Genomic DNA, 13,899 nt, shown 5'->3' with positions numbered 1-13,899 from the left:
ATGGGACTTTTATCACAAAACGTGAAAAGTGGGTGTACATTGCGTAGCAGCATTTCATATCGTAATGTGCACCTCTGCCTACTCTTTCGGGGATAAAAGGCCTGACTTTGTTGTTGTTGAAACAAAATATCACCTGACTGAAAATTTTGCATTCGGTAATTCCCAGAGTAGGTATTTATTTATTATTTAAGCAAACAAACCAAACGTTTGCCCAATCGACCACTTTCTTAGCCCATTGTCTGTTAATAATTCTTCGACTGATGAGGCAAACCAACTCATTAGAACTTTATTTTTCAGTTCTAATGAATCGATATGCGGTAACTTTTTTGGCGATTTTCTACTTTTCGGACAATTTGAGAAACATGAACAGTAATCTTTATCAGGAACAACTCTAGGCATTTTTTTTAAATTTCGTATTGACATCTGACAACACAACTGTCACTTCTGTCACAACAAAAATGGCGAACCGCACGGTGAAAGACGCGAAGTCAATACGAGGGACAAATCCTCAATATTTAATAGAAAAGATCATCAGATCACGTATTTACGACTCTAAATATTGGAAAGAAGAATGTTTCGCTTTAACTGCAGAATTATTAGTCGACAAAGCTATGGAACTCCGTTACGTTGGCGGCGTGCATGGAGGTTTCATCTATCCGACTCCGTTTTTGTGTTTAGTTTTGAAAATGCTTCAGATCCAGCCTGAAAAGGACATAGTAGTGGAGTTTATAAAGAACGAGGAATTCAAATATGTGCGTGCTTTGGGGGCGTTTTACATGAGACTCACAGGGTCATCAGTAGACTGTTACAAGTATTTGGAACCTCTTTACAATGATAACAGGAAGCTTAGGAGGCAAAATCGCGAAGGACAGTTTGAAATAGTCCATGTAGATGAGTTTATAGACGAACTTCTTCGTGAAGAACGTTTGTGTGATGTAATTTTACCAAGAATACAGAAGCGTCACTTTCTTGAGGAGAATAATGAGTTGGAACCCAAAGTCTCGGCCCTGGACGACGATTTGGACGAAGATATGCCGTCTGATGAGGAAAATGTTGACACAGAAGTGAAAGAAGTTAAGAAGGAGAAGGAAGTTGGACGAAGAGGTGAAAGGGACAGGAGGAGAGACAGGTTAGTTTGGACAAACCAACTGTTGAATGTTGGAAATGAGATACTTTCTCTCACATCTTTATTTGATTTGACTAGACTTTAAAAGAGATTATGACCTCTGAGTTTGTTTCAGCATTTCTTCTCAGAGTAGTCCGATAGAAAAGCCTCATCTAGTTATTTTAGAGATGGAATTGTAACATTGTTACATTGTAACCTATCTGCAAAAATAAATATCATTTATCATTTTGGTTATTGAACTCTTTGCTCCAATTTATGTGTCGGTTTTGATGTAGCTTACAATAGTTATTAAAAAGAGTTTATTGTGGTATTTTCATGTTATGGGAACTAATCATAATCCAATTGGACTATCTTCTAATGTTTCATCTCAATTCTCATTTACAGATCAAGAGAACGCGACAGACGTGATAAGGAGCGTAAAAGAGAAAGATCTAGAAGCAGGGACCGTGACCGCAGAAGAGAGAGAGACCGTGAACGGGAGAGAGAGAAGGAAAGGGAGAAAGAAAGAGACAAAGATAGGGACAAAGATAGGTCTAGGGAACAGAGGGAAAGAGAAAGAGATAAGGAACGAAGAGATAGAGATAGACACGATGTTGACAGGAGAAGAGATAGGGGAAGATACTGATAAGAATAAATGTTTGTAGTTTTAATAATAATATAAGATGGTTTCATTGCATAATCCTATTGTTTTAGTGTCAATGTCCTTTATTTAACTCATAATTAATTTTCACCTCTTGAGTTTGTTTATCTTAATAATTCTGCTCTAAGATCCCATTGTTACTACACTAAAATTTATCATAATACTAGGTGATTTGGCAAACTTCGTACCTCCTCAAACATTTTTTTCTCACCTTTTAAACCTTCCAAAATTTGTAGAAGTCCAGACTTCTACCAATTTTGCCAAATTGGTCCAGCCATTCTTGAGTTTAAGCGAGTCTAATAAACAGCAATTGATTTTTGTTCAGCAGTGTAGGGACGTAAATATATTAGACACTCACATTTATAAATTTGAAAACATTGCCCATATTAGAATAGGGTTATTAAAAAAAAAACAAACAAAATATGAATTGACATGTATATTTAAAAAAAAATGTATTGCTATGATAACAATTTCATAAAAATAATTCTCTTTATACTGAACAATTCATTTACTAGTACATACATGTTATTATTTACAACAATTTCATTAATAGGCATCTTTAGGACTACCTGGCTAAATGAATGGACCAGCCATTTGAATATTCAGCCTATTTATAGTAGAGCAAGGCTAAAGCAAGGGAAAGGAATTGTACCCTTAGTAAGAGTTTCATTTACCTTTAAAATAATCGAACCGAGAGCGCGTTCGTTGCTCTGATTGGTGTGCTTATTCGACCCGGCCAATCAGAGCGCCGAACGAATCTAGTTTAGATGACTTTAAACGTAAACCAAACTTGTACTAAGGATACTGTTATGTAATGAATGCTTTGGAAAATAGGGGTATACAACTGTTACATAATGAATATGCAGTATTGGTAAGTATTCTAATTGTATTTAGGTACAAATTCGTTTGCAGAGCCCAAAAGTAAGACTGTACTGTATCATGACCATCTTTGATGTTTTTGGGTGCTTTATTAGGTTCATCAAGCTCCACTGGGGCTTATAATGGCTAGGTACAAGCGCCTCATCCGCAGTTTAGCACCCTCTGTGAATCGGACATTTAAAAATTAGCCTCAATGTTTACAAATGCTTCTATCTAGCTTAACACGAACGAGTAACGTTGGCCCCAATGTTTGGGCCAACATGTATTCATGGAGCCGGCATTAGGTTAATTTAGACACTATGTAGGAATAGGGTAGATGACTAATTTTTATTTTAATGTCCGTCTTGTAGATTCTTTTAAAATATTAGACACGTATTTTTTATTTTTTTACGAAAACAAATACTTTCGAAGATATATCGATTTGAAATATCGCGTGACGTCACTTCTATGTACATTTATAGAAATGACGTATTTGCTCCCACTCTAAAACTTTGATTCGTTTTATCTAAGTATTGTAATGTTATATGGCAAAATAAAAAAAATGGTGTCTAATATTTTTATTAATTTTCATACTCCGTCATGCTCCCTATTGAAATTGTCCTATTCTTGCTATATCTGAAAGACGAAGACAGATACACATTTATTTTAAACTGTGCTTTACTTTTTAATTTATTATGTCTATAAGGAAGATCTTTCCAAATTCTATTAATATAATATTTAATGAGCATATTGTAACAATATTTCGACTATCTACATAATTATGTACACAATTTATCGATCACCCATGTAATTCTTTGAACATCTATCTAATATTTATTTAGTACTAAAATCACTGATCTAGAATAAGCTAGATACCGCAAGCTAAACTAAAATAGCTACAAGTTTTTCTGGGAGCTAAATTAAGCAATCATTATGTAGTAAACAGATCACCTGTTGGTAAGCAATCGGCGGCGCCTGTGGACAACTCTCAGGGTGCTTTACCACCGGAGATATGCTATGTAGCTGTGCTGCGAGGATGTAATAGCTAATGCCCGAATACTCAAACGCTACTCAATTTTAAGACGCTCTCAAATGTAGTTCTATCACTATCAATTATTTATAAAATGACAGAGATAGCACGATATTTAAGTACAACTTAAAATTGAGTAGCGTTTGAGTATTCGGGCGTAAGCTGTGAATCTATGTGATCGTTTCTACTGATACAGCTACATAGGTAGCTGTGTGAGGAAGATTCGCAGCTCGAGTATGCGATGTAGCGATAGTAGGCAAGCTAACCATAGCACGCGTCTTTCCATATAAAAAAAACATATAAGATCAGTTGAATCTGTTTCCAATTAGGAAACACGTTAAGTTTGGCAGTATCCAGCTTATTCTATGCCTGTGACAAAAATGCATGCTAAATGCATTATTAGATACATTTATTCAATTCATAATTTGTATGTAAGTATGTATAATAATTCGCCTAATTTGATTATTCCAATATATTTCATTATGTTACTATACAATTTGATATTACAAATATCATAAATAATACGTTATTTTTATTGTTCTTGATTTAAAACTATATTTTATGAAGGAATGGAAGTTTATTTCTGTGAAGAGTATTTTTTTTATTACTAAATATTTGTAGCAACTAAGCTCACGGCTGACCCTTATTATGAGTTTGCTTTACGTTGAACGAAAACGAAACGAAATCGCGTTCGGCGCTCTGATTGGCCGGTGCGAATGAAGCAACCAATCACAGCGCCGAACACGCTCTCGTTTCGAACTCGTTAAACGTAAAACAAATTCATACTAAGCCCCCTGATGTTAAGCGATCACCGAAGTTTTGCAGACATAGATTAGCTTCTAAAACATTAAGTGATAGGTAGTATGATGAGATAACCTTCGACTTTTTACAACTATAGAGATGGAGTTACTTCAGGGAAGGAACTACTAGTAGCAATTTAGGTTTTTAGCATAATAATCTAAATAACAATTTGATTTTATTAATACAAAGTCAATCTGTCTGAGAGGTTAATCAGTTAATTCTCAAATCATCCTAGGAGTGTGACTTTACCCATGCAAAAATGGGCTCTGTTTTGAAGTGTTTTAGCTTAATACTCCAATGAAGTAACTCTTAGGTAAGTTTGCAGCTCTATTGAAGTAGGGAAGTATAGATTTGAGATTAGACATTCATTATTCCAATAAAAAAATTCTCTCTCAAATTGATTATTCAAATAATCAACAATATAACAATAAATTCATGCTAAACACAGATCGACAATACTGTCAAATTTCTACAGCTAAAACAATTTCACAGATAACAAATTCGCGGGTAAATTTGACGTGACGTAAAATCATAGACAATCCTCAGCGCTGGAGTTTCGATTCAAAGAGTTTTTAATCATGCCACTCAATGAAGGCACACTGAACTTTGGCTAGAAGGTTGGTGCGTGCATTATGAAGATCCTTTGTTCTTCTTTCTTGATCCATTTGAGTAGACGGTCTACTGCTTTTATGGCTTGGTCTTTTTCCATTAGGGGATCGAACGTTACGTAGAGCTCGAAGCCATTTGTAACCTGCAAAATTAAAATTAGTGTTTTAATATCTATTTGCATATGGCTATGTATAAGGATGGAACTTCCGTGTAGGGGATTGGCGGGCTCTGGAAAAGAATCCTTAAATTCCCAACCCCCAAAAAGCCGGCAACGCTCTTGTAACACCTCTATGTTTCGGGTGTCTATGGGCGGCCGCGATAGCTTACCATCAGGAGATCCGTGTGTTTGTTTACCGGATTATACAATAAAAAAAATTAAACACCCAATAAGAATGTCTTCCCATTGCATTGCCCAAAAACCACGATTATAAAACTAAAGATAAGCGTCCACAGGTCCGCATTGTACGCAACGGATTTTAGTTTGTCTTGTATAGAAACTCATACAACTGCGTCCACTGATCCACATCGTACGGACCGCATCATCAGCAATGCCTACATGCGATGCGTACTGATGACGTCATACGGAATGCGTACGATGCGTGCGATGCAGGCCTGTGGAACCTTAAATCAACAAATATCAATCACTCACCCAAGCCAGAATAGTATCACAGGAATTCGACCGAAATATCAACTTGGCCGGCGTAGAAGTACAATGTATGGAACTGCAGAACTTTCTATAATTTCTCACATAATCAATATCGGACAACTTCTCAACTTTCTTCTCCATAATATCACCACCCTCTTTATGCCTCAACCTATAATCCTGTAACTTATCTAAGCTAATAGGATCGGAAGTAAACAGTTGAGCCGTAGATTTACATTTGTACATAAAGTGCCTAATTTCTGGTATGCCTATATGTTTCAAAGGGTTTGTAGTTGGGAGTTCTTCGTTCCTATTTAGTGCGTCGTTGATGGCGACTAGGCAGTTGGATCGTCTCAGTTTGTCTGCGATCGTGTGTTTCGCTTGTGATAGTGGGAAGAAGGCGTCGCGTTGTACTGTGAGGAGCAGGAGGCAGGCTTGGCAATCTTCTGATATATAGGACACGTGGCCGTGGAGGAAACCTCTGGAAAATTATTAATGTTTTGTGAGTTTTTATGCTTTTATGATTTAAAGTAGAGATATATTTGTGCGCAGGGTTTGGCTACTGTTTCAATGTCTACGTTAGTCAAAAAGTGTGAAAGAGCAATCTTCCGGCACGAATGGGGCAGTTCGCCTGGAGTGATACCACGGCCTCACAGAAAACCGACGTGAAATAACATTTGCGTTGTGTTTCGTTGTGTGAGTGAGGTTGCCGTTGGCCCAATTACCCTTCTTCTCAATCCCCGATTCTCCACCAGCCCCTTAAATTCCTAAATCCCAAAAGATGGCAAACATGTAACGCCTCTGGTGTTCCGAGTGTCTATGGGCAGCGGCGATTGCTTACCATCAGGTGATCCCTTTGCTCGTTTACTGACTTTAGTATAAAAAAGTCATTATACTTTCATGGTTTCAAGTAGAGATGTACATGTCTAAAACAACTTACGTCGAATCAAACTTCGGCAAACAAATGGGCGTCCAACTCTCAGCCGTTTTGAAAGACTCCGAGCTTCGAACCAAATTGAACAACAAATGTATATCTGACGGATGTAACGTGTACTTCTTCATTCGAACTAAAGTTATCAGTTGGTTCCCGGCGAGCATTATTGCGAAGACCAGGTCTCTTATCTTGTTACAAGTTGTCTGGATCGCATTAGTTATGTTCTCTCTTGCTTTCTCTGGTAGAGGAAGGCAGCGGACTGCGCCTGGAAATAAAAAGAGATTTAAAGGAAACCACAACGTAACAACGTCACCCTTTTTATCCCCGAAGGGGTAGGCATAGGTGCACATTACGGTAAAAGGAAACTAACGCCTCAACTGCAATGCTACTTAATTTAACGTCGTAACAAACAAGCGGTTATCGGTGACCGCGCGTGCGTAACGCGTCGTTCGCTCAAACTCCAAGCGGTCACCGGTGACCGCTCTCACCCACTTCATTATAAGCCATAGCTTCAATCTTTAGAGTTTAATTTATATTTAAATATCGTGATATCTCTATCGTTTTAACACTTAGTACGATTTAGTTGTACGTTTTATGATATTGGAACGAGAGTGCGTTATGCGTTTTGGTTGGTTAATTCATTCGAGTCGCAAAGCACATTCGATAGGGACAGAACTATTCTTGAGAGCATCTTAAAATTGAGTGGCGATTGAGTATTTGAGCCTATAGATTAGGTAATTTGATTTGATAAATTGGCGACTATTGAACGTGATTGGGCAAGGGGGAAAATCATCCAATGACTTCTTCCGCTTTGGGAGAGAGGGAGGAAGTGTCAGACTCTTACTGACTAAAACCACCCCGTTCCTACTTATGTCTAAATTGCAATGTAACTCAATTGAATTTGTATTTGAATATCGTGCTATCTCTATCATTTTGAGATATACTACAATTATGTTGCCGGCCAATCAGAGTGCCGCACGCGCTCTAGTTTCATATTCGTTTAACGTAAAGGAAATTCGCACTAAGGGTTCGATTGGTTAGTTATTCGTTCTATTTGTCATAGCGTGCTATTTTATAGCCTATCGCCTTCCTCGATCAATGAACGATCCAACAAATGTATTTTTTTTTCATTTCAAGCCAGTAATTTCGGAGGTAAGTGCGTTTTTGTGGTTCACTAGATTCAAGGTCTCTTGGTCGTGTTTTTGTTGTACAAATTATAAGTTAGTGTACAGCTATTATTAGCAACTAACTACTCAAGATATTTATAGACAGAAAGTGAAGTATGTCGGTAAATAGGTACCTACTTATGTGTGTAAGAAACCTCAGAACTGCTAGAGAACAACCAGATTGTATTACACATTCTGAAAGTACGTATTTGTATTAATTCTAATGAATAACATTTGAATAGACTACCTACAAACATTTTTTTAAATGTTGCCCCTCACCACGATTTTCTTTTTATGTTGTGGATGGTGGGCTTCAAAGCAAACCGACGTAAAACAACGCTTGTGTTGTGGTTCGTTCTGTGAGTGAGGTTACCAGAGGCCCAATTACCCCAATTACCTTCTTCCCAATCCCCGATTCCCCAACAACACCTAAATTCCTAACCGCCAAAGGCCGTCAACGGACTTGTAACACCTCTAGTGTTTCGGGTGTCCAGGGGCGGCAGCGATTGCTTACTATCAGGTGATCCGTCTGCTCGTTTACCAGCTTATACCATCAAGAAATTAAACCTAAGATACCTTGCTCTGCACGACTACTCGACCCGACCTACATAGGCATCGTATTGAAGATGAAAAATGCTAATAAAATGCATTCAACTCACCCAATAAGAAAGCAGGATCTTTCTCCATAAATATAAGTAAGTGGTCAATAAGTCGCTCGGCCCCCGAGAGCAGTCGCCGCAGATCGTAGTTCCGTCGTTGTTCAAATATTCTGTTCAGCTGCGTTAGAGTAAGTACTGATACTATTTGGTTAAATGCATACCTGGAATTTGAAGCATATTTTTATTGTAATAGGGTTTATAATAGTAAATAAAAAATTATGAGGTGTAAATGGATTTAATAAAAGCTGCTGATGGTGCTCCGAAATGGAGAAAGATAGGTGGACTGGGATTGTACTATTTCATTGAAGAATATATTATTGTGCAAAGTCAAAGCATAGAAAATAATAAAAAAAAAAATAGCAAATGGATGGGCATAACACAAGTTTATAATGACTATTATGAGACATACTAAATTAACTATAAATCATGGTTTAATCACGTAAATTAATGCAGAAACGCTCCACTAGTTTCGAGTCACAGTCGATTTGTAGTTAATTTGGGCATAACATATTTTGTTTTATTTAAAGTACAGAAGAATCCGTTTATTATGACTCCGCCTATATTGACCAACCGGTTATTATAACGTAATTGCATGACGAAGTTTGGTTTTCATATAAAATTCTTTATAAAAAAGTCGGATATAATGACTTCCCTTACAGTGACATGCCGCTTTATATGACCCATTTTTAATAAATTATGTCCGATTATAATGACCGGCACGATTCTTTACCTTCAATAATGTTCGTTAATTCCCGACGACGTTCGGCACGTGCCTAGTTTTTGTTTTGAAGAGGCATTAAAAGCTGCAGAATTATTATCACGATTTGTCCACAGCAATATTGAAAATGATAATTTGACCATAGCTATGTCTTCTATACACAATAGTGTGAGAGTCTGTTTTTACAATAAAATGAAGAAACAAAAGCAGACAAAAATTACAGATTACTTACAATAAAAAATACACTTGTATGTGTTATTATAATAATCTGCTGATTACGTGCAATTTTGATTTTGATTTAATATGGTCTTACACATATGCAAATATACTATGTTTCTGTATTAAAATACTTAATACATACATATTTACATAAAAAAGATTTTCATTTATACATAATGCTTTGTATGACGTCCGCTTATTATGACGTGTTTGTCAATTCCTTTCGATGTCATTATAAACGGACTCTACTGTATAGTGTTTTCTACTTTCCTCCTCACTTTATCAATTTCTTTCTTCGGCAATTTCCACCAAACACTACACCATGACTATACAACCTTTTACAGAATTTATCCTTTAACCTTTCTGTGCATGGAACTTATATATATAGGAGGAAGCAATAAAAAAAAAATCCCACTTACGTTAACTGTAAAACAAGCTGAGTTTCACTCTCATCAGACTTGGAAACGGCAACCAGTATCAAAGGCCCCTTCACTAGGAAGACGGCCTTACAATCATTTGTACTGATAGATCTCAAGATATCCTGGTTTTGTTCCTCCACCACACTTACTAGAGCCTGTATCACACCACATAGGCCCGCTAACTTATCTTCATTACCATATCTGGAATTATTCAAATATGAACTTTAATACCTGGTACATAAATACTATATTTGATTATCTCAAGTGAATAGATTGTTTTATAGGTCTTCAAAGTATTAATTTTGTACTGGCCATAAAATAAGTATCTGATTGATCAATGACAATGTAAATAAAGATGACTAATTATTTGTTATACAATGTAAAATGGACAATAAATGAGAAGCCATAAAGTCTAATTTCATTTGTGTTAATCCTATGGCGACTTTATGTTAGTACTTAAATCTAACCACCTTCATTCAGATTTTGTTTAGTCTGTGTTTTACACGGTATAGAAGTAGGTACTTATTGTTGTGAATAAAATTGAAAGGGCAGATATCAAAACAAAAACATACTTGCCTAGAATAAATAGGTTTACCAGCAGAGCTTAGTATGAACACATGTTTCTCTTTGTTCACTAACTCTGGAGATTGGAGATAATCATCTTTCTCTGTGTCCGTATCATCTCCGTTTTGCTCCGTCAAGTTCGAGTTGCTTGTTGAAGCTGATATTGATTCCTACAAACATAATATTAGCAATAAAACCTCTTTGTACAATAGGCTGTATGTAACTGTTGCCACTTGCAGTAAAGAATTAAAAAAAAAACTTACATCTTTAGTCTGTAAATCATCACTGGACTTAGTAGGCTTCATTGGCGCAGAATTTTCACCAATTTCACTTTGTATTTCACTAATAGTACTGCTTTTTGTGGCCAACGATATATTCCTCTCTTGGAGACTCGAGCTCATCTCCGAAGCGAACTCTTCGAAAGAATCTGTAGGATTTAGGATGCTGTCGTGACATGCACCAGGTTCCAAATCGTCTGGAGGATTGTCCTGAATGACGACCGCGGGAACATCTTTGGAAGTGGAAGCCATAACGTATAATTTTCAATAAATAAATAAAATATTAAAATATACTTTACTACTGCAAAACGGCATCAATATAACGTTACTGGCTGAGTTTCGTCCGTGCGTTACGTAGTCAGCTTAGCAAATTATATGTGTCTGTCTCTTTTACTCTTTCGAATTAATCGTCTATTTTCTCTTTCTAATGCTCAAACATAAATTTTGGTTTGGAACGCTTAATAATGGGGTGTGTTGTCATTTTGACATGACTTTGACACTGACTTTTTTGGCAATAGTTGCCATTATTATAATATTGCCATAATAAAAAACAAAAAATAAATATATAAAGATCAAGAAATTCAAATAAATAAACCTGAATCACGTACTCCGAATAATTTAGTAGAAATTGACTAAAAAGTAAAAGAAAAGAAATTGAATAATCATCAAAACACTTGCATTTTCTAGCCTTTTAGAGTGACTCACAGTCGCCCTGCGAGTGACAGAGAGAGCTATGCTGGGAGTTTCTTTGCGATTAAATAAAAAAAATGGAAATTCGCTAAACTTACAGACATAGCCCTCAAAATATGAATTAAGCAGACAACGTCTCTCGAAGGACTGATGGCCGCTGGGCCAGGAAAGTGATCGAGTGGCGACCGCTGACCGAAAGACGTAGCGCGAACAGGCCAGAGTCGCGGGGAGCCAGTGGATGCAGGTGGAGACTTGTCATTCTACCTTAGACTTAGAGGATACCTTTGTTCATCAGGGGATGATTTACGGCTGATGATGTTGATGATGAAACAATGAGGCCTAGGTCGCCTAGGTATACCTTCAAATTTAATAACAAAAGGATACGACTTACCTAACTATTCATTCTATTCTAACATTTCTAGGTTTATAATTAACATTGAAATTGTAATGTAACATGTAACTAGTACTAAGTGCTTGAATTAATGTACAACTAATTTGTACTGAATTAATTATGAGGTACTTAAGCATTTGTAAAGAGACTAATGGACTTCATTTAATTTCGTGTGTTGGTCCGAAACTCGCCACGTTACCTATTTACATGTTATTTCATTTTGTTGTTTGTAAACGTGTCTTATGTTTTAGAATAGCAATGAGGAACATGCTATATATTTTTGCAAAGGATTATAAGTTTTGCTTATGATTACTAAAATTATGAGGAAGTTCGTTAGTTGAATGGCATTTGGCGTATTTATTAACACTTTATTGTACATCATACATAGGACAACATAAATAAGCATAGTGTACAATGGGCGGTCTTATAGCACAAGGCGATTTCTTACAGACAACCTTTGGATGGGGCTGAAATAGGAGTCTTGTATGGGTCGTCTAAATGAAATACTTTATAAACTTTTTTTATGGTATAAGCCGGTAAACGAGCAGACGTATCACCTGATCGCGTATGACTTATCACTGCCCATAGACACCCGAAACACCAGAGGCGTTACAAGTTCATTGCTAGCCTTTTGGGTTAGGAATTTGTTAGGAACCCGGGGATTGGGAAGATTGGGAAGCGGGATAATTGGGCCTCCGGTAACCTCACTTACTTATTACGATTACTCAATTACTACGGAAGTTACTTGAATGGCATTTGTCGTATTTGCAAAATAAACACAAGGATTAAAAAAAAAAGTTTTGTTGTGGGTGTCCCAGTGTCCATGAGCGTTGTTAATCGCTAATCGTCAGTCGAAAGTACCTAGTTTCAAGAAACAATAACTACAAACGGCATTACCTATTCTATTCTACTGTAAATAGGGACCACATTCACTTTTATTCATAATGAAGGTAATCAGAGGATAATTTGACACAGATTCCTTTTAACAATAGAGAGACACCTAAGTCTATTACGAGTACGATAGATATTCGTTATCAACAACAAAAGTATCTGAAAGTGGAAATGTATAAAGGTATTCAAGTAGAATAATGTAACAAATTGTCACCGATTGGACACAAGGGTTCGTGAGCTATGCTTCATGACCGACCATGTGGAACAAGCTGATAACTGTTCACTTGTAAGTCCTGAGCTTAAGGTGTGTTTCGCAGAGTCGGACTGGGTTGTAAGGGGTGGGTTGCATTAGTGTGAAGGAATCCAAGGCCCCTTCTTTTTTGAGGTGGGATAATCATCCAATGACTTCTATCGCCTTGGGTGAGGCGAGAGGGAGTGTTAGACTCTTACTGACTAAAAACCACCCTGTTTCTACTCCTGCTACTCCTCCCCAAGGTTCCTGGAATTTTGTTTTAAAACAAAACCGATACATAGTATTTGAATTGGATGCCTGAATTATTTGCGTAATCATCGGCGGTATAATTTGAATGCAAAATTATGTTTGTGTTTGTAAATTCACATACGATTCAGGAGAAAATCCTAGTGCGGCAACTTTTTTCATGATATAAACGGGTAAACGAGCTGACGGATCACCTGATGGTAAGAAATCGCTGTCGTACATAGACACTCGTAACAGCAAAGGCGTTAAAAGTGCGTTGCAGGCCTTATGGGGGTTAGGAATTTAGGGTTTTTGGAGACTCGGGGATTCGAAAAGTTGGGATCCTTCGATAACCTCAGTTACACAACGAAACACAACGCAAGCGTAGGGACACGTCGGTTTTCAGTGAGGCCGTGGTATGACTCCGATCGAGCCGGCCTATTCGTATCAAAGCATGGCTGTCCCACATTTATTATCCACTGTCCTATCCTATACTTATTAACAACTGTATTAAACTGCAATACATATAGTGCAATACATTTTGTGAACTTTTCTTAAATAGACAGGAACTATCAGCACTGTTTGGATAATTATTGTCACCCTTTACCTTTAAATTCGTTATATAGGACCCCAGGGGCCCAGTTCCATAATGCTGCCCTGCCTCTACAGTCAGTCTGAGCCCGTGCCTCATATAAACGGCCTTCGGTAATGTTCTGTGATAAAATATTGGCGAAATGTAATAGGTATTTACGTTTAATTGTGGTCATTTCGGGAAGTGTTGCTCG

The 13,899-nt window shown here is 37.1% G+C and overlaps 2 protein-coding genes across 2 annotated transcripts; one reads left to right on the top strand and one right to left on the bottom strand.

Moving 5' to 3' along the window:
• Nucleotides 1–436: 436 nt before the first annotated feature.
• On the top strand, nucleotides 437–1,805 carry LOC118279365 (pre-mRNA-splicing factor 38). The gene is made up of 2 exons (XM_035599045.2): nucleotides 437–1,129; nucleotides 1,511–1,805. Exons 1-2 carry the CDS (start codon nucleotides 459–461, stop codon nucleotides 1,749–1,751), a joined length of 912 nt encoding a protein of 303 aa, XP_035454938.1. The 5' UTR covers nucleotides 437–458; the 3' UTR covers nucleotides 1,752–1,805.
• A 382-nt stretch (nucleotides 1,806–2,187) lies between these two features.
• LOC126911391 (protein SAND) lies at nucleotides 2,188–11,019 on the bottom strand. Its single transcript, XM_050698401.1, has 7 exons — nucleotides 10,650–11,019; nucleotides 10,399–10,556; nucleotides 9,823–10,023; nucleotides 8,467–8,627; nucleotides 6,648–6,906; nucleotides 5,714–6,188; nucleotides 2,188–5,206 (listed from the first exon to the last, which is right to left on the bottom strand). Exons 1-7 carry the CDS (start codon nucleotides 10,914–10,916, stop codon nucleotides 5,066–5,068), a joined length of 1,662 nt encoding a protein of 553 aa, XP_050554358.1. The 5' UTR covers nucleotides 10,917–11,019; the 3' UTR covers nucleotides 2,188–5,065.
• Nucleotides 11,020–13,899: the final 2,880 nt, after the last annotated feature.

Source organism: Spodoptera frugiperda, chromosome 14 (genome assembly GCF_023101765.2).
Source record: "Spodoptera frugiperda isolate SF20-4 chromosome 14, AGI-APGP_CSIRO_Sfru_2.0, whole genome shotgun sequence".
NCBI lineage: Eukaryota > Metazoa > Arthropoda > Insecta > Lepidoptera > Noctuidae > Spodoptera > Spodoptera frugiperda.
The sequence above is the reverse complement of the archived record's forward strand: the minus strand, read 5'-3'. Positions and strand labels throughout refer to the sequence as shown.